This window comes from Petromyzon marinus, chromosome 18, assembly GCF_048934315.1.
Source record: "Petromyzon marinus isolate PM22_M1 ecotype Great Lakes invasive population chromosome 18, UKy_Petmar_22M1.pri1.0, whole genome shotgun sequence".
Classification (NCBI taxonomy): Eukaryota; Metazoa; Chordata; class Hyperoartia; order Petromyzontiformes; family Petromyzontidae; genus Petromyzon; species Petromyzon marinus.
In genome coordinates, this window is record NC_133684.1 from 2,352,408 (window position 1) to 2,372,952 (window position 20,545).

Genomic DNA, 20,545 nt, shown 5'->3' on the forward strand with positions numbered 1-20,545 from the left:
AGAGACAACACGACACGGTTTAATGTCTACTGGTGGTTCATTCTCTGTTTAACTAGAATTATTCTACTCGTGTTAGTGCGGGTCAGCTAGGCAGGTCTGTCCTATCCCCTAGCTGTTTAGGGCTCAATTTGCCTAGTCTCTCCATACTCACCCCCCTACGGGATTTTCTCCTCGGACTTACCTCTCCACTCTGTACTTACGCTCCGATCTCGAAGTGTCGGAAGCCGTGGAAAGGCGAGGCTGCGCGTGGCTTTGGCTGGGAAACTGGACCCGGCTGCTCTGCGACCCGTCTCACGGACGTTCAAGTAGCAGGAGGATGACGACTCCTCGATCCCTCACTCCAGTTGACCCCGAGCGCAAAGAGAGCGAACTTCCCAATTCCATCCCTTTTTATGCTTCAACTTCAAAGCCTACGCGCCGCCGATCCGCTGGCCCCTCATCCAATCAGGAGCCTCGGATTTCCCGCCCCCTGGCCAATCGGATTATCCCCCCTCTCCGACGCCCCGCCCCCCATTGTTTAACCGATGTGTGCAAGTTCGCGGTCACTCCACACATCGTTTACTGACCTTAAAGGTCAATCTGCGCCGCCCCGCCCCCCGCCTGCCTGCCGTTGCGTGGGCTTGGGCATTTCCTCAATGCGGTTCTCAGTGAGTTCGCCGTGGCCGTACAATTTTAAGTTAATCCACGGCGCCGCAGTGTCATTCGGCCTGGGAGGGGTTCTGCCAATTACCTGGCCCTGAGAAACCGTGGAGCACCCTCACGAGGGGGTCTCTCGGGTAAAAACTCAGGGGCAGGTGACCCCCCCCCCCCCCCCCCACGAGGCCCTACGTGAGTGCACGTGTGTGTGTTAATGTGGGGGGTGGTGGTAGGGAAAGCGCTGTGATGGAAGCCGGGCGGCTTCTCTGCCGCAGCAGCAGCGCAGCGGCAGCCCCGGCGGAGCGGCTTCGCTGTCGTGACATCACAATCTCACGCGCTCGGCGTGAACTCGCCGCACTCGGTGTGCTGTGCTTCCCCACGAGGCTTGGGTGTTGGTCGCTTTTGCCAATTTTGCCAACTTTATCGACGACGCAAGTTTCACGCGGTGCATTTTATTTCTCGATCGTTGGCAACTGTTACTTGGAGCTTTCAACTCGCCGCACTCGAAATCGTGAACAGCTGAAGCTGGGATTTAAACGTCGGATCTTAGCATTGCCAGCTCCGTGTCTTTAATCATCAAGGCATCAATCCACTTGTAGGATACTTATTATTCCTTGTGAATCTCGCATTGTGGCGTATGGGTGTAAAACATATAAAACGGAGTACTCTTGCTATGAAGTTCAAAGTTTTATTTTCATCAACAATGATCAATACAAATCGAACTACGAGAAATGATTACAGTAAAAAAACCTGTTTTTAACGCATTGGGATTGGACACTGCATGCCACACGTGAGCAACAAGAATGAAGCAAAAGTGACTCGTGCAGGTAATTCGCGTTTGTAAATAAAATAAAATGAAAACGCGCAAAAGCACCAATGTGTGTAGGGATGGAGGGAGGAGGGTTGCGCGCTAGGGGCCTGCAGTCCGCGGCGGTGTTGGGACGCACAGATACAATCGAATCCTGAGTTACAGACAGACGGCATCGCTGGAGGAAGGCAACGTGAGAATGGTGACGACCGGGCGCGTGTACTGCTCAAAGCTGCCGTTTTCGTTTCGTGGCCATGAATATTTCGTCTATTCATTGGGTGATGATTGTGCGGGCGGCGTGGATGGAACTGGAGGCGCGCTGGGCCGCCCTCCACACCCCGTCGCCGACTTCTTGCGGGCCGGGGGGAGTGGGGGGGGGCGCCACTTTTGTCTGTCTCGATGTCTGGACGTCTCTGCTCCCCTACAGATGGCGCGCGCTTCGTTGGGCAGCAGGAGAGACACTGCCGCCGCTGATGATGCTGATGCTGCTGCTGGTGATGATGCTGATGATGATGCTGCCGCTGATTATGCTGCTGCTGGGATCTTTTGACTTGGGCGTTGGATACCCAAACGGTGTAAACTTCCTGGTCGGTGTCAAAGGCATTTTTTTGTTTAAAAACAAATACTGTACTGTATATAAAATCACCGTAGTTCAGCGTGTTTTATTCAAGTCACGTGGCATAGGTGTTGTAACTCAATGCGCTCTAGAAATGTCCTAGGATTAAAATGAAATGTAAAAGGCTGGATATGTTACAGGCACCCGTATAAATCTTCCCTGCTGCTGCTGCGCTCTTGATCAGTGCGTGGTAAGTTATAAACTTGACGTCGCGATTTATTTCACAGAGCAGTGAAAACATTTGAATGAGAGCTCGCATAGACACACACCCCCTCGGCCCCCAGGGTATTCAAAACCCAGTCAAAATACTATCCGTTGTTTAAAAACTTGATTTGGTTAAATAGTTTTTAAAAATTTCATTCACAAGAACATCAAAAATGTAGATTTAACAATGAATATAATTACTTTTAAAAAAAGTCTAATTATATGTTAAGATTTTGTTTTCAAGCAGATGATATCTGAATAAGAAAATAATTATTTTCTTAATGAAAAATTAGCACAATTTTAACAATGTAAAGTTTTGTTTTTCACAGCATAGATATGTGTGTTTTGTGTGTACATGTACGTGCAGATGGGAGTAAAGACAAACATGCCCCCGATAGCTTTTACAGACTTTGGGGCAGGTGCTGTTAGCGAGCACCTGTGAAGGCAGCCAACGCGGCACACGAGGGGATGGGCGGCTCGCACCACGCCACTTCACCTGTGTCTCCCCAGCGGGGATGTTTGCACGCATCACCAGGTTCTCAATTAAGGCTGAGCCAACCTACGAGAGGCCCGGCACCAGTTCAGATATCCATCAACGATAATGGCCGTGAGCGGGAATCGAACTCTGACCACCGGGTTCGTAGTGCAGTGCGCGTACCGCTGTGCTACTGCTGTGTTTTGTCACACGCGTATACGCGACGCGTAGTGGCTCACTGACTCGGTCTTAAATGAGTACCTGGTGCAGTCTGTAAACATCCACCCTGGGGAGGAGAATGGTGGCTGGACGTGATGCTCGCCGCAACAACTCGATGTGCACGGAGCAGGCCTTAATAGGTGCTCTCCAACTACACTTGCTGTAACAGTTTAGTTGGACTCCAAGGGGGATCTGCCATGTGTCAAAGGATGTCCGTGATTTAATTTGTTTGCTTTCTGTGTGTATGTATAGATTTGTATGTGTAGATGTGTGTGTGTGTGAATCTGTGTACTGCACGTGTCTGTGAGTGTACGTATTTTATGCACAGTATAATTGCGCCCTCTTCAGTTGCACAACGGTGTATCTAGACTTTCACATGACTATTCTTGCTCCATGCTGCTTGCACATCCTCCAGGGATTAGCGACCTGTAGGGGGGAAAAGTAAATCCTGTTACATTTGTACTGCCCAATCAACATCAGACATGGTCTATCTACTTTTGGATGAAGGCCTCCCAAAAGCCTGTCACCATCCCCCATGATCCTGGGATGCCACAATCTATCTTTCTCCTCAACATTAGACGACCCCCATTGTTCTGTCTCCCCCGGTGGTCGGCCTCTCGAATGCATTCTCTCCTTGAAGCTGCCATTCTGTCGCCATGCTTGTCCGTGTTTTTGTTTTACCCACCCCCTCAGGTGTATGTTGAACATCTTTTATACCGTACGTGGCCAACCGCGCTAATCGGAGGTGCGGGGAAACGACAACAAAGCAAACTACAAAAAGCAGTTCTAAAGAAATGAGTTTTGAACTTTAATCTGAAAGTGCAAAGCTCCAGTGGCTTCCTAATATCGGCAAGAAGAGCGTTCCAGATGACCGCAGAAGCGCTTCTGAAAGCGAGCGATGCGGTGACCATCTTTGTTCGATGGCGAGACAAACGCTGCTGCGAGGATGATCGAAGTTTGTGTGATTGTGGTTCATTTGTGGCAAGCGCTTTGCACGTAATGAGTGGTGACCACTTTAAACTTTTGTAATGTACCAGAGATGTTATGTCGCTTCAATAAGGCACGTACTAATTTCAGTTATAAAAATAAAATAATAATAAAAAATTGTAAAACATGTAGGTCAATGGACTTCTACCTCCCCTTCAACATTAATTTTCAGTGGGTGCCCCAAAGTATATTGTTTGCCAAGTCGCTGAGCGACAGCCCGCCTGACCCTCGCCCCCAGAGTCCTACCTATGCTCGGCACATTCACACTGACATTTGCGCAAGCGAGCGTGGGGTTAGAGACGCAATCGCGGGGAGATTCGAGATGTCATCCAAAAACACGTGACCTTGTGTTGATCACCGTCGGTGATAGCGGGCATGAAATGGGGGCACACAAGAGGCAGGCATTGAGAGAGTGGAAGGTGCTTACGTGGGCTGAGGCTTCGGATCGGCGACGGGCTCCGGCTGCGCATGCTCTGTGTGTGGGGAAACACGTCCGCACAGCCCCTGTCAGCACGCACGGCGAGCCTCCCATCGACACGTAATGCACAGCCCTTTGACCATACTTCACCACGCTGGTCAGTACAATTTGGTTCGAGGGGGGGCTTAGGACCGGTACCAATATAACTCGCCACTGATGTTGGCCGTGGCCGGCAATTGAACTCCGTTTGCCGGGTTCGTGGAGCATTGCTAACGAGTGTGCCACCACTCCACCGACTTATTCCAAGCAGAAAACAAGCTAGCAAGCCAGTGTAGTCGGGGAGCCTCCCATCCTGTATGGGGGAATTTCGCTGAACAGACGTCAAGGTAAAGAGCAAAAGTGTAGCCATACATTCGCTCACGCCACTGCTGGCAGAAGGGCCTCCCATCAGAGGAGGCCCTGGAGAGGCCATCTCGAGTGTGTGTGTGTATATAGTCTACTCTTCCGCTCTGGCCAGGTGAGTAGCAATATTTTTACACCATCACACGCGACTTGCCGGTCGAGTCACTGTGGTGTTCCCATTTATACGGCTGGGTGGACGGGGTAGGGGGGGGGGATTTATAAACGTGTCCCAATGTTTCAGCTGCCGCACCGGGAGATCGATCCGGCGACCTCTGGACTGCAAGACCAGCGCGCGCTACTCATTACACCACGTTAGTTAGCATCCTTCAATGTCTTCCTATACTGAGATGTGCAAAAGAGCGGGGTATGCCGGTATATCGCCATACCCGGTGCGGACTCAGGGAGTGCGAGCGGACCGGACTCGAGTTCCTGCTGCGGGAGCGTCGGCCAGAGGTCTGCGGAGCAAAGTGAGAGAGAAATCCATCGAGGGAACGGAACAACCCAAAGGGAGAACTCTGTCTCCGCACGGCGAGCCGCGGAGCAGCAGCGGAGGCGGCGGCGGTGGCGGCGTTGGCGGAGCGCCGTGCGCCCGCTACCCACCAGTGCACCGCGGCGTGTCACCACCTCCCCCTTGGCCACGATGTTGCCCCCTTCCATGAGCGCCGGCCACACGTGGCAGGCCACCAGCGGCGCCGAGAACTCCGAGTCGTAGCTGCGCCGGTACCTGCAGGGGAAAGGAGGGGAACGGCAACGCTTGTACGCACGTACGTATGTTGAACTTATTGCGTAGCGCGCGTAGCCAACCGTGCTAACGACGAAGCTTACGGCAGACCTAGATGCTGCTGGTGGGGGGTGGACTCAAGAGGTGGTTGGGTTTCCGTCAACGTTCTGGACCGGTTTCGATTTTACTTGTCACTGCTCTGGCCGGGAACCGAACTCTTGGTTCGGGATTCATAAAATGCTGCACGAACCTCTATATCACTGCACCACCGCTCCCCCCTTTATTTGGTCAATAGCATTCTAGACATAAAGTAATCGGGACCACTGAAGTTCTGTCACTCATTCTGTTTAGCATTAAACGTTGGTTCATAGTTTAACGTTGACTTTGTTGTGCCTCCCCCGCCTACTTGAACTTGTATGTCACCCCATGGTGGCGGGATGTTAACTACCTCGCCTGGTGTGCAGGTGCTCGTGGGTCCGATCCCGACCCTGACGCCTGCTGCTGCTGCTGCTGTATGTTTGGAGTTCGCGGTGTCTCTCGCCCCGTGGTTGTGTGAACATTTCTCCGGCTCCTCCGGGTTTTCCATGCACATTTTAGAATCAACATCACCCATTTTGATTGATTTGGCTGCTATAAATGTCCACACGATAAGCCACTTTGTTGAGTTATCACTTGTGATGGCCAGGTCGCTTCTTGACAAAAGAGCTGCAAGTGGGGCCCTTAACTGGTAAAATAAAAAGTAGTTTAGTTTCAGTTTAGGCACGCCTCTGTAATCCAGAGCCGTTTTGGGAGAGGTAAGGGTTGGTGGGTCACGCAGAGATTTTGTGGAACTCAAAATAAACGACGGGGGGGTTGTGGGGGGCTGCTGGGAGACTCCAGTAGGGCAACAAGTGGGTTTGTGTACCCATCTGTGCCATCTGTGTGGACCCTTGAGTATGTGTACACCCTGGTATCACTGCTGGGTTTTCTCTCATTCTGATAGCCTACAAAGTTTCAGTAAATAATCAAATATCATCATTGTGGGTAAAGGACCACATGGAATAACCATTAGCAAGGTATCACAAGCAGGCCTTCGCCGAAAAGCGCATTTGCTCTCGGGCTTTGCAGAATAAACATTAATTTGTCATTGCATTGAGCTCTATTTAAATCGTAAACGTACACAGTACTGGGTTTGTAACGTTTCCCATCTGTGCCATCTGCGCCGACCCTTGAGTTCAAACGAGCACCGTGGCTCCGGCGCGATGGGGGAGGGGGGGCCACTCACTTGCGCTCGTTGTAGAGCTCCCCCTCGACGGCGAGAGCCACGTCCAGCGTGGGCTCCAGCGCCTGCATCTCGAAGGCGACGCGGCACAGCTCACGCACGAAGCCCGCCAGCAGCGCAAACTCCACCTCGGGCGGGAAGGAGATGCGCGGATCGGCGTGCAGCTCCCGAATGACGTCCTTGCGGGAGAATGTGGAAGGGCAAAGCGGCCAGAGGAGATTTTAATGGGATGGGCGGGGGAAAAATCGCTCTACGCATCTCCAATTTAGCGCGGTTGGCGACGTACGGTGCGAAATAAGTTTATCGTACATGCCAATTGCATTACAAATCATGCCTTTTCCAATCACACGACTCGTATGTTTATTATTATTTTTATGGCCAAATATCCTATTGCACTATTTTTTTCATATAAAAGTGGTAATGGCCGACAAAAAACCTTTATTCATATTCACTTGCTTTCTCTCCGAGGAAATTGTTGGGATTGGTTCATTGTCACCATTAGGCTGTGTCACGCTACCCACACCACAGTGATCGGGGAGGTCTTGTACACACAGATCACAGCAGGCTGAAACTGGAATACAGATGTCTCATTGTAAGACTTTTGAGTCGGTGGTCTCAACGACAAGGACATTCTTACATGTGGCATGGTGACATCGTCTGACATGCGAGGCACAATGAGGGGACACGCTCTATGGTCACGACTGTGCCTTCGCCATCTAGAAGTCGTCTTTCACGCTGTGTCTGAATGCAGCAACGCCTCGCCCACCGTGGATTTGCCCACCACGGCCTTTGCCAGAAACCTAACTCCAGCAGTTGGCGAGGGATTGCTGTACTCTTAAACGAATGATTAGCGGGACAGGATGCGGTCCTCTGAAAACAGGGCCGCAGCCCTGTCACGGTGCACTAGGGGCGGCGGTGGGGATTTGCGAGCCGACGTACGGCCACGCTGCTCTGCACATCGTAGAGGTCCAGGTTGCGGACGATGTAGTCCAGCACGGCTTCCTCCATGCTCTCGGGCCCCGTGTGCGTCGACGCGAGCGCCTTGCGCGTGCGCAATCGCAGCTCGCGGAAGGCGGCCTTGGCTGCACGGAACGACTCCTGTGGACGGGGGCGGGGGGGGACAAAAAAAAAGATTCCCCGTGCAGCCTTTAACAGACTGTTGGGGCAGGCCCTGTTGGCAGGCAAGGCGCACGATGGGGTGGTTTGGACAGCGCCCGGCCACCTTTGTCTCCCCCACTGCATCGGATACTCATTAAATAAGTCTTAGTCAACCAACGAGGTGAGGACCAGGGGCGGTTTGACGCCACTGCTGGCCGTGGGAAGGGATCGAACTTGCGTCGCCGGGTTTGTATCGCGATGCGCTAACCACTTTGTCGCTGCTGCCTACGCAATGAAGAGTTTTGGGAAGACGTTTTGATAAGTGAATACAGAATTTGCAAAGTGTGACGGTTACATCGGGAGAGTTGATAGGAATGCACGGAGTTTGTGTTCTCATCTCAAAGCATGCGGGGTTTTGCCTGTGTAAAGTTACCAAACATCTGTTTTCCCAAAACGTACCAGAGCAGGACCGTCTTAAAAATAATTCACGTGATATCTGAAACATCTGACATTACATCAATCTTGCAAAAACGGCAAGTGGTACAACTAATGATGATGATGACTGATGACAGTGAGAACTGACGATGGTGGAGATTCATGGTTCAATCTGCGTCACCTTTTCCTGTATGTACGTACGTAGCCAATAGTGCTAAGCGGAGGTGCGGGGGAAGGGCGACAAACTTAACACAAAAAGCCGTTCAAGGGAGGAGAGCAGAGGAGGAGGTGGGGGACAGAGCACGGTTGGCTACCACCAAGGCTAATTGCACATCCGATTTGATCACGGTTGGCCACTTCCGGTGCAACAGAAGTCCAGCACACACGAGACACAGAGCAGCGCACGCACCACGGTGGCGATGAAGATGATGCGCTGCACGGTCTCCACGTCATCGTGGTAACGCAGCAGCAGGCTCTGCGCGTCCAGCCGGTCGCCCGCGTAGATGGAGTTGAATCGGGCCACGAGGCGGGTTTGTCGCGACGCGTTGGTGAGGCGCGCGCGCGTCGGCGTGCAGCTGCGAATCGGGGAGCAGCTCCGGATGGGCGAGGAGCAGCGGACCGGCGAGGAGCAGCGGATGGGGGACGCGCTGCGGCGAGGCGAAGGGCTGCGGCCGCGGCACGGCGTCGAGAGCCATCCCCTGAAGTGGCGGCGACAACAAAGGGTGGGCACAAAAGGGTGGTTTCTGGTTTTTTTGGTGATGTTCACATTTTGTTGCGTTCCTACTGAGGTTAAAAAAAATGCATGCGTGAACTAGTTTTGTCCGTTCGTTAGCTTCTTTGCTAACTAAGGGCACTATGATGCTCATGTAGATGATCTAGTGTGAACCAAACTGTTGCTTTTAGTGACTTACCCATTTGAAAACCACCCATATTGATTAAAGGTTTGCCCAAAAACTTGAAGCCAAGATCCAGAGTAAACAGGACTATTTGAAAAAAATACAATCCCGTTTGTCTCTAACAGCTAACCACTATGAAATACTTCCAAGGACAGCCCCATTTCATAAAGCATTACGTAATCCATACATTTTCTAATTCGCTGCAAATGGAATTTCTCTTTTGTGTGAATTTCATCTCATTGCATTTTTTTTTTGTTGCTTGGGTCAGAACACGCGAGGACATTTGAAGGCGCTGTCTGACCCGGTGGACGCGGCCTGTCACTCATTCGGTGTCGATAAAGCGAGGGGCGCCATACGAGAATAACACCACCAATGGTTGCTCCTTTTGGGCAGAATTTTACCCCACAATGGCAAGACGGAATGTCCACCACCGAGGGTGATTAATGGCGCCCCATTGCTCGTTATCTCGCAGGGAGACAATTTTACTTTGGTCATGACATTTATTATTTTGATGCAGCTTTTTTTTTTAAACTAGGCTATGCACGTGAACTGTCACACTTAGTCCACCCAAGACTCCCACGTGCCTTTCTTGCCTCCATCAACATTCGGTTATCACACCCCCACCTCATTTTTTTAAAGGATTATGGGTTCAACGCATTGACCCAAAGTGATAGGGAATTGCTGGGAAGCAGCTGGTGTTCAGCACTGAACGATAGCGAACACCTGGAGCTCTACAACTGTGAATCAACGGGCAGCTTTGCACTTTGTACCAAAGTGTAAAAACGTTTTGTTTTAATCTGACACCTGTGCAACCAGGTAAGGGTGCAGCCCTGCAATTGCTTTCTCACACCTCTTCTAGTGGAAAGGCCTCCACTAGAGTGCACTCTCGACATCTACTCGAGAGGGTTTGTTCTAGGGGTATTTTAGCCTTCTCTTCCTTACCACACAGCTCGCTGGTAATAGCGAGCTGGTAATAGCGAGCTGCGTGGTAGTTTCAAAGCGATTGGTTTCGAGGTTTTAGATGTGTCAAAAGTCTGTTCAGATCTCCAGACTTAACAGAAATAAGTGGCCTATCAGATCCCTTTAAAAAGGACGAATGGACAATGATGTCTAATTAATCTGTATTCATGTCCAAGTATATGAAGTGCATTGGGACGAACAGATAAATGTACATTTCCCAGCCAGGCATAGCAATCTGTCATTGTGCTTCTCCTTAGCTCTGTCTTGCCAATCCCCACTCATGTCCAGCCACTGCATGTTCACATGTGGGGAGAACAAGTGCTAATTGAATCAACATTTTTAATGTAAGGTCATAGTCTCGGTTTTAGTCAACAAGAACCTGTGGCTTTTTAGTCAAGTTTTAGTCTGTGGATGTCATTTTTTCATTATCTTCGTCTCCTTCACTAAAGCAGTCAAATATTTAGTCCACTCTTAGTTATATGTTGGTCAGATCAACCATTCAGTGAACGCAGTGATTTTTAAAAATGTTTTTTTCTGAATGCGCTGATTACGAAATGTCTTTATTTAGACTAGTTTATTCCGTCTCATCGTATTTCGCTTCGGTCTCTTTTGGGCGTGGCAATCATCGTCATGCTTGACGGTTTTCGTCCACTCAGTTATTGTTGATTGGAAGAAAAAGACACGCTTCGGTGACAAAATATTTTCTCAAATCATTTCGTGAACATGACCGACAGTGGGGGCAGAGCGTGAGGAGCCAGAGAGAGAGAGAAGGGGGAGCGCGATGGACGCAGCGCGCTGCACGTACGACATGCGCTCCAGCAGGCGAGCCTTCTCCTGCTGCAGCGTCGCCATCTCGGCCTGCAGGTACCGCGCCTGCCTCTCGCTGTCCTCGCGCTCGCGACGGTTCACCTCGGCCTCCTCGCGCGCCGCTTGCAGGCTGACGCACGCACACACACGCACGCGCGCACACACACGCACCCACACGCACGCACACACGTCCATGGTAAATTAGGGGTGTGGTTACACTTTGGATATTGGGGTTGTCCTCCGGGCAAATGTTTCCAAGGGATTATTGCCTAGAGATGCAGTGACCCATAATTTGCTAATTGTATAATTAAATACTGGTGCCACGCTTATACGTAGTACTGACAAACTTTAACTACCATATCATGTTCATATTAAATCTATTCAACCACTGGTTACTGACTCAGTACTGAGCCTCCTGTGTGTGCCCTCCTCCGTGTTCATTGGTTCCATCATCTGCATAATCAGGATTTTATCTCCTTGTTGAAAGGAGAAAAACGTGAACTCAAAGGTACCCCGATTTTTGTCAAAGATATATCGCGAGTTTATCTTGGCCATCGCTAAAAATGCCGGGGGTATCCAGATACCCATGATACCCAGCATATATTTTTCTGTCGGAAAGCCTGGACCTGTGCATGTGTTAACAGTGGATGTGATTGAGAGTTCAGTGTTTTGAGTGAGCATTTGGTACAGACGAAGCCTCCAGTAACCAACAGAGCCGCATTTTCCCATCCGTCAGTGTGAGCCGAGAGGCCCTTACTCGGCCCTCAGCTGAAGGATCTCCTCCTCAGAAGCCAGGAGGGTGGTAGCCGACTTGGTCTTTGCATCTTCGAGGTCATAGGTCGTCTCTTGCAACCTAGAGGAAATCGAGCGATGCTTCTGTCAAAAGGTGAATGATTTAATTTGCCATGCAACTTGATTCTCTTCTTTTTCAGTTACGACTCCACAATGTCACGTTCATATTTGTTTTACCAACTTCGTTAGCCATGTGCCGAATTCTTGATATGTCGATTCGTGTCGATTCTTAAAGAATCACGATATGGGCATTGAATAACGGGTATAATAAATGATGTTTGTTTAATTCGTGACAATTTTACGGCATGTATGTGCCCATGCTAAAGGTACATTATGCATTAAACACATTTGGACAAATTTTATGGTAAAACACAGTTGACGAATATTTGTCTATTTAATGAATTGTATTTACATTTACATGGCATCTACCATAAAACCTGAATGCATTTTAATTGTTTTACATATAGGCGACAACCAGTGTAATACATGCCTAAATAAGGGCAATAACACTCAAACGTCCACACAGATAGATTCACAAACCCACTCACTGCCCTGCTGTGTTTCTGGCCATATTGCAGCCCCCCGTGGGTTTTGAGAGTTTTTTTTAAACCTGTGTGTGATCTACCAACCAGTGTTGTTATTTTTTTGAACAAAGTTAGTGACGAAAATATTCGTAAACAGTGTTTCTTTTTTAGTTCAATGATTGACCGAGTGGACGAAAATCATCATAGAGACGGAAGCTAAAAAGTTATTTCGTAATGTTATTAGAGATAGCAACGCTATATTCACTTATGACCGATTGACTTGTGATTATTAACCCTTTCCAATGACAGACGTGTACGGACGGAAGAAAAAATAAAATAACTTTATCGGTATGTTAGGTCGGAAGATGTACCGGGCTCTCACAAATGCGGCACAGTTTGGCGCCAGCTACCATAGAGTGCGGTTGTGTCACTACAGTTCTCTGAAGTTCTCTGCGGTGAGTACAGTGTCTTTAAAACCAACGGTGCTACGCCTCTCTAAATAAAACTAACGCTGAGCCGCTTGCTCGTTTCGAGATTCAGCGGTGAACGGGACCCCCCCCCCCCACCCTACAACTTGCAGACGTCTCGGAACGGGAAAGGGTTAACACTGCCGCCAACCCTTGCGTACAAAGCACGGGATCACGGTGCATGCGCCACCACGCCCCGGATGGCACAAAGCGGAAGCTCACCGGTGCTTGGCGTTGCTCAGCGCCTGGTGCGTGGACTGCAGCTCCGACTCCAGTGACCCGACCTCCCGCATGTGACGCGTGCTCAGGTCTTGCAGCTGTCGCTCCTTCTCTGCTGCCTCCTGAGCATGAGACACCCGCCGGTGGTTAGAGTCGGTGGCGAGATGTTAACTCCCTCGCCCGGTATGCAGGAGGTCGTGGGTCCGATCCTGATCCGGACGCCTGGTGTATATTTGTAGTTTATATTTTCTGCTCATGGTCGCGTGGATTTTTCTCCGAGTCCACTGGTTTTTTTCCCTCCACATTTATAGGCAAGTGTTTAGAGTATTTGGCTGTGATAAAATTTGCACGTGATAAGCCACTTCACTGAGCTTCTGAAAGAGATCTACATAGCTCAGTGCACCTTACCTGGTAAAATGAAAAAAGAGTTTCAAATAGTAAAAATGTAATTGTTCGAACATATTGTAATCACGCCATTCTTATAGCATGCTGCTGTCCTGAAGGCGCGAAGTTTTGATAGGTGGGGAGGCAGCAAGCCCTGGAGATTTGCCGAGTTATGATGCGTCAATTCATAACATGAATTGTGTGTATACGAATCAACTGTTTACAATATATGCAAATTGTATGCAAATATAACTAATGTTAGGCTAATGCTGCGAGCGCTGGACAAACGAGGCAGAATTTGAAACTACGAACAAGATGGTGAAAAGGAAACAATAATTTTATAATTGAATCAAATAATAACCCCAAAACGTGGCGTGGCATTGCCATGATAACCCATGTGGCCTCATCCACCCAATCACAGTGATATTGCATTTGCAACAATTTCTAAAGTATTTCAAACAAAGTTGCAAACCCACATGAAACTTGTTACCCCAGTAATTCAGCCCGTGTTGAAGGAAACTACATGGCCCACAACGCCACGCTTAGTAAACATACGGCAGGATGATTGCACCATATTTACCCTCCCCTGCCATTCATCCTCTATCCTTGGCTCATTCACAATCACCCCCAGCTGTGTTCAAGGCTGTGTGCTGTCGGCAGCTGACAGGGCCCGTTACCCGGATGAGGGTGAGGCTTGTGTCGGGCGACACACACGGGGAGACGGTGAAGCTGCTGCTCAGCCACGGCAGGAAGCGGGACTTGATGGTCTCCGCACCAGCTGTGGGCCCACCTAGGGGAGAGATCCACGCAGCACGGTCACGAATATTCCGTGTTGACGTCTTGGCAGCCCTGTAGCATTGGGGGAGGGGGGGGGGGGCTTATACCCCAGGCTGAAATCTAAACAATGACCCCCTCCCTTCTTGAATTCTAATAGTCAAGTATGAAGTGGTTGGCCTAAGAGAGAGAGGCTCAATGTTGTCTCCACACTGTTCTGCATGGAGGTGGGATCACCACAAGCTAGGATCCAACATGCTGTGCGACTGGTCTGCTGGCAATGTATATGTTGTGTGCACTATGAACACGGCGTGTGTGGCTGGCTAACCATTGATAAGTTCTGTCGATGTACAGACAATAGTGCATGCGCTAACGACTTTGCCATGTCTGTTCCTCTCACCACAGTTCATCTTACTATTGTCACCAAATCTAAACTTGCACCGTCGATTGAATAAAGAAACATCGAGCAAAGACAAGGGTGAATAGTGTAATTTAAAAAAATCCATGGTTTGCATCAATAAGTGAATTATGGCCGGGATATCTTCATTTATATATGCCGACGTGGGTGCTCGCTATGGCAGAGGGCGGTGGCTGCGTGCTCGTTGGCCGCATTGCCACTGGCTCGCTGGACTCTTGAGTAACGTACCCCTGTTGGCCGTGCTGCTCATGATGTTAAACAGCTGGTTTTGCACCTTCGAAGTCATCTCGATGAGCTCACAGCAGCGGCTCAGGTTCTCGTTGCAGGTGTTCAGCTGCACGCACAGCGCACACACACACACAGCGCATCGGGCACACCGGATCACATCATTGGGCACGGCACGCCAGGTCATCCTGCTGCGCGACCGCCGCTCGCTGCTCGGCACCAAGTCGCACAAAACGCTTGCTCTGGTTTTATTCCGAGGTGTAAGTCAGCAAGGGTGTGACGGGGCCGCTAGGCAACCGGGCATTTGCTCGGCGAGCCAGATCTGGAGTTGAGCACGGCTTGTCTTAAACCTTCGGTTACAATTGTCCGTTGGCGAATTGAAGTCGCGTGGAGTAAAAACTGGCTGAACGCCCGGAAGGGCTTAGCAAGCACATGCCCAGTTCACTGGAGCTCCAGTCCAAGCTGTCAGTCAGTGAAATGTGTTTTGCATTTAGACAACCCTGTGTGGGTATTTGCCATATATGCAGTAAATGTAACCAAACACACACCACGTCTCTCATTAACACTGCCTGATAACGTAAATTTGTTATCATGTTCTGCTCGGCTCCTTTCACAGCTCCAGGCATGCGGCATCCTCATGCCTAGGCACCACGGTGGAGAGGGAGCAAGCAGCCGCCACTTTAAAAACACTCCAAAAACTGGCAACGACCTTCGAAATTAAATTTGCAATTAGCAACGTGCCCATGAAGTGGAAACGCAAGGTTATTTATTTACTTATTTTTGTAGCGGCTTGGCGATGAGTGGATGGTTTGGGTATAGTTTGTGCTGGACAGGTTCCCGTTTGGTGTTTTTTGTGGTTGGTGGGCAGTGAAGGTGGGTTGGTGATGTGTAGGTAGCTAGGTTGTTATGTTTGACGGTGGATGGGTTGGTAGTGGATTCTTGAGATTACTGTTGGTGAGTAGGTCGATTGTTGTTGCTGGTGATGGTGGTACGTTGTTGTTGCTTGGCGGAGAGGTGGTGTGTACTGGTTAGTGGATGGCTAGGTGTGTACGTTTAGTCTTTCGTGGGTGGGAAAGTGGGTTGATGGATATCTTGATTTGTATCTTGATTTGAAGATTTCGTGACTGCATGAATCCATACTCTTTGGTTCTTTTGGTAAAGTCACGTAAGTAGAAAAATGATAGATCACCACTCTAGTTTGGTGGGATACTGCTTGGTTTGGTAGGTGGGTGGGTTGATGATGGGTGAGTGGTTTGGTGGCTGGCTGATGGTGGGTTGGAGGTACTGTGTTTGGTGGGTGGGTGGGTTGATGGATGTTGTTAGTTTGTAGCTTGATGGCATATTGCTTGGTTGGTGGGTGGGTCGATGATGTGTGAGTATGTTGGTTTGGTGGCTGGCTGAGAGGGGGGGGGGGGTTGTGGCGCTGTGTGTACAACATCGTCTATCAGGGCTAGGGGTCGAGAGTTCAGCATTCCCGCTTGTTGGGACACGTCTGCACTCTGCACACACATACACACACACAGGCACACACGCACACACGCACATACACGCACACACGCACATACACACATACACACACGCGCACACACATACACACACGTACACACACACGCACGCACACACACGCACGCACACACATACACGCACACACATACACGCACACACACACATACACGCACACACATACACGCACACACACATACACACATACACACACACGCATGCACACACACGCACGCACACACGCACACACACGCACACACGCACACACGCACACACACACACATACACGCACACCCATACACACACATACACACACACATACACACACACATACACGCACACGGGCTGGTTGGCTGGGAGGGGAAGGCGGCCGATCCCGCGTGTCCGCACCAGCGCCCCGTGCTGCGGAATGTTTTTATTCTTTTCCTTGCCGACTCTGCCAGTAGCTCGGGGCAACTAGCGTCCGTAGTGACTGTTGCCGTTGCAACAGGCGGCCACGTCCTTTAAAGTGTAAATAAAGGTGGCCTTTATATAAAAAAGCAATGCATCGCTGCATTTTCTTTAATCGCTTCCTGGCGCTGTTGCCACGGGTTCACGGATCAAACTTCGTGGAATCCCAGCCGCGTTCGTGTCCCTCCTGGGAAACCAACTTGAGTTCGTCGCACTGTCGACAAACAAGTTAGCCAACACCTCAACTTGTCCATCGAGATCAATCGCCGTCAATTCGATTACAATTGTACATTTTAAATCTATACTCGAGAGAGCTCCGTCAATGGTTTAAAGATGTTGATGATGCTAAAGTGTATCCTGTTTGGAATGTATTGGATATTTCTACTTGTGTGTGGAATTTCAAACGCCGGGGAAAATACATTAATCCCAAATGCACATTACTTTTTAAACGTAGGTCTGGGCTCATTTAGGATAAGGTGTGTAGTTTATGGAGATGTAGCCGTAACATTTTAGGAAAGTATTAGAAGATGATACAATCAACAGGAGTTATGAAAATAGACATTGGCGCGAAATAACATGCCTTGAAATTGTTATCGATAATTTTACATGACATTTTCACGCGATAATGTTTCAGTAAACGAGTCATGATGTTTTATCAACCCTTGTCACTACTTTAGAATGGTATCTGTTTCCTACAGAGGACTGCAATTCCCAAGTCATCAATTGAACAACAGTGTATATGTAAAAAAACCGTAATGCCAGGCTCGAGTTGTAGTGTTTTGTGGATTCATAGTGCAAACAAACAATACGTGATATAACCCTGCAAAGACTTTGTGGCTAGCAGGTTTTACACGGTCCTATTAGAATTTACTTCGGGCTGTAAAAATAATTGAATGATATTCATAGGCTATTTGCGGGCTCACAGACAGTGAAGTGTGCACTCTGAACATCGAATATAATTACACATCTCTTACCCATACACGTAAAACACCACGATACGTAACACATAAAGTACAATCTTTGAGAAACTATACTGTGGATCTTCACCAATGATCACCGTGCGTTAAGTTGGGCCACTGTTAGAAACGTCACCGTGTATTTATGCTCACATTTTATTTCTACCAACTTTATATTTATACACACACTTTATATTTATACGCACTTTATATTTATACACACACTTTATATTTATACAAGCTTTATATTTATACTCACTTTATTTATACACGCTTTATACACACACTTTATATTTAAACACACACTTTATATTTATACACACTTTATATTTATACACACTTTATTTATACACACACTTTATATTTACACACACACTTTATATTTATACACACTTTATATTTACACACGCACTTTATTTATACACACACTTTATATTTATACACACACTTTATATTTATACACACACTTTATATTCATACACTTTATATTTATACACACACACACTTTATATTTATACACACTTTATATTTATACACACACACTTTATATGTATATGCAAACTTTACATTTGAAGGAAAACAAACCACCACTGTGCAGTGGCGATATACGCAACTTGACAATGCAACTTACAGCTGTCACTACAACAGCGTTGTATATCAAGTCACGTTTATTTTGTTTAGCAGGAGGGAAAGTCGAGATAGACCAGGATAATCTCATTTGCAAGAAATTTAGACTCGACTTTTGCCATATAAAAGGCATATATATATTCCTTATACAATCAATCACTGCATACATTTGGCTGGTATTGAGTGCGTCAAAAATCGTCATACTCATAACTGCTATGGAGGCACAGTCTTTAAAAATATGGACCCATAGAAGTCATGAGCTGAGAGGGACTTCTCATCCATCGCATGCATGCAGTATATACGTGCGTGTGTGTGTATATATAGACACCAAGCCAATACTCTTAAGAGCTCACGTGGAAGTCGTCTTGCCAGGAGTCCAGCCTGTCCTGCAGGGCTCCGTACGCACCGCTGTTGGCGAGGCGCCGCAGTGACTCCGCCATGGCTCGCGTGCTCGTGGTGCTGCCCGCGACTGTGACGGGGATCGCCCTCTACTCCGGCTTTTCTGCTCTTCCAAACCCAAGGCGGCGGGGGGGGGGGCGGAGAGAGGGGGGGTGGCCTGAGAGAGGGGGGGAGGGTGGCTTGAGAGAGGGGGGGTGGCCGGAACGTCCTGCCGTGGCCCCCACACGGCCCACCCCGCCCTCGGGACGGGACGGACCCCCCCCCCCTCTCCACCCAAGCCGCTCGACTCTTCCCCACGTTGTGAATAGTCGCGGGTCCCCACCCCCGCCACCTCCACCTGTGAAGGAGCCGCGTGGCGCTGCCCCAGTGCAGGTTGGTGATTCGCGCACGTGGTTTGGTGTTTTGGAGGCGCTGAGGAGGTGTTTGGGGTGCTAGGGTGTCACAGTACCTTGGTTGCCAACGTAGACGTTATTGTACTTAGGCGATGTAATGGTAAGTTAAGCCAATGTCTGTTTATTCAATTAGCACTGCTTTTCTGCTGTAGGGGAACATACTCAATATTATTTCCAAGTATATATTTCTTTATTTTGCAGTTCGTACTATAGATTGAATAAATACAATATTTTTGGTCCAATGAACAGCAGTAAATAGAAAAAAAACAGATTTGGAAATCAAATAATTGTGTGTCTCTGTGTACGTGTACTTCGTGTGTGTGTGTTTATATGTACATGTGTGAAAGGAGTGATTTTTATAATTTTCAGTGGTGGGGATAATTATAATATACGCTCTCACCGACTCACGCTAACCAGCGTGGTGAAGTATAGTCAAACAAACCCCCAAGGACAACATGATGTGTAGAGGCCTCTTCTTTGGTTCTTTCGGTAAAGTCACCACGTAGAATGAGAATAAAATAATAAATTGATAAAATAAAATAACACAATAATATTCTCATGACGTTTCGGCCACAACACAAGCGGCCTTCATCAGGTGAAGGGGACGAGACTGTCTGGAGGACAGCACTGTTATTTTATTATTTTATTTTATCAATTTATTATTTTATTCTCATTCTACGTGACTTTACCGAAAGAACCAAAGAAGGTGTAGAGACCTGTATCAATTAACAGATTGGCAAATAAACTGAAAATATAGCAGTTGAACACATGACATGTATTGTTGCGTTAGACGTGTATCGGCACGTTCAAATTAAATACTGCAATGCATTTTATCTTGGGAAGCTTCACTTAGTTCCAAGTTGTTTTTTCTTTCTGGAGGGCCCTACTACACTGAGATGTTTGGCCAAATTCCATTAATGAGTGTTTGGCTTCTTGTAGCAGGAAACCGTAAAACCTGGAGTAAAACCCACCACCAATAAGAGGGGGTGACACGTAACATTTGCCATCTAAGATTTGATAATCCACCACTGCTGTGCTTTCATCTCCTGGCTACATCGCAGCCAACCCGAACCCCACAGCGTCTGGTGTCCCCAAAGCAGTTTTCCAAGTACCAAACTAACCAGGTTCAACCCAGCCATTGGCAATTAAAATTATGTTATCGAGGCGGGGATAAATGTTATCCCCTGACCGGGATGAGGACTGAAAGCACATTTCAGGGAGTGAAAAAAAAATCAGTTGGGGAAACTCTCCCATCAAATCGCATGCTGCATGCGTGTTGATCTTTGTGTCTTAGGGTATATAAACTGTGTATATGTGCTGGTATGTGTATGTAACGTTGTGTACACGTGCGAGTGTGTCTATGTAAGTAAGTGCTTGCTAAGAGCACTTGCCCCAAGGGTAAACGGGGCCAGCACAGCACAGAGGCTCCCTATGAGCGTGCGTGTGTGTGTACATGACTTAAAACAGATTGT

The 20,545-nt window shown here is 48.5% G+C and overlaps 1 protein-coding gene across 1 annotated transcript; it reads right to left on the reverse strand.

Annotated features, from left to right (window-relative positions):
- Positions 1-1,310: 1,310 nt before the first annotated feature.
- LOC116943548 (mitochondria-eating protein-like) lies at positions 1,311-18,841 on the reverse strand. Its single transcript, XM_032956475.2, has 13 exons — positions 18,636-18,841; positions 14,750-14,855; positions 14,007-14,119; positions 12,949-13,067; positions 11,701-11,796; positions 10,942-11,073; positions 8,690-8,978; positions 7,687-7,845; positions 6,751-6,926; positions 5,366-5,489; positions 5,152-5,220; positions 4,373-4,418; positions 1,311-3,384 (listed from the first exon to the last, which is right to left on the reverse strand). Exons 1-13 carry the CDS (start codon positions 18,720-18,722, stop codon positions 3,377-3,379), a joined length of 1,524 nt encoding a protein of 507 aa, XP_032812366.2. The 5' UTR covers positions 18,723-18,841; the 3' UTR covers positions 1,311-3,376.
- Between the last annotated feature and the right edge of the window lie 1,704 nt (positions 18,842-20,545).

Excerpts from the sequence above, each read along its gene's own strand:
- LOC116943548 (XM_032956475.2), bottom strand. The coding sequence starts at position 18,722 with ATGGCGGAGTCACTGCGGCGCCTCGCCAACAGCGGTGCGTACGGAGCC. Across the intron at positions 7,846-8,689 it reads TCATCTTCATCGCCACCGTG|GAGTCGTTCCGTGCAGCCAA; the intron begins GTGCGTGCGCTG and ends CCCCGTCCACAG. Across the intron at positions 5,490-6,750 it reads GAGCTCTACAACGAGCGCAA|GTACCGGCGCAGCTACGACT; the intron begins GTGAGTGGCCCC and ends TTTCCCCTGCAG.